Below are 380 nucleotides of genomic sequence, written 5' to 3' on the forward strand. Positions count from 1 at the left end.
CCCACCGCCGTCCTCGGCGCCCCTGCCTCCCACTTCGGCTGCACCATCGGCCTCAAGGACTCGGTGACTGCCGTCATCTTTGTCGCCTTCGGCACTTCTGTACCAGGTGGGGTGGCCACGGGGAGGGGACGGGGTGGGAGGAAAGTCCTCCGGTGGCTCTCCTGCCCCAGGGGAGCAGCTCTGTCGTGGGGATGGGGTTCAGGCTCCACAGTGCCCTGCCCCCAGGCAAGGTCTGTGCCCTACTTCGTGGCAACACAGGGTCCCTGGACCCGGGACGGGGGGTGTGCACCCGGAGAGATCCGTGTCCCAACCTGGCCAGTACCACACCTGAGCCTCCCTTGTCCCCCAGACATGAAGGGTTGCCCGTTTCTCCTGTTGGA

The 380-nt window shown here is 66.6% G+C and overlaps 1 protein-coding gene across 1 annotated transcript in view; it reads left to right on the forward strand.

Moving 5' to 3' along the window:
• LOC104078194 (sodium/calcium exchanger 3-like) overlaps positions 1-380 on the forward strand; it is a gene marked incomplete at its 5' end in the record, with an annotated part of 20607 nt that overhangs the window by 19823 nt on the left and 404 nt on the right. The window contains 1 exon segment of the mRNA XM_009579737.1: positions 1-106. This exon segment is cut by the window's left edge and continues 167 nt beyond it. Coding sequence (XP_009578032.1) covers positions 1-106 — 106 coding nt within the window.

Source organism: Fulmarus glacialis, unplaced genomic scaffold (genome assembly GCF_000690835.1).
Source record: "Fulmarus glacialis isolate BGI_N327 unplaced genomic scaffold, ASM69083v1 scaffold12656, whole genome shotgun sequence".
NCBI classification, from domain to species: domain Eukaryota; kingdom Metazoa; phylum Chordata; class Aves; order Procellariiformes; family Procellariidae; genus Fulmarus; species Fulmarus glacialis.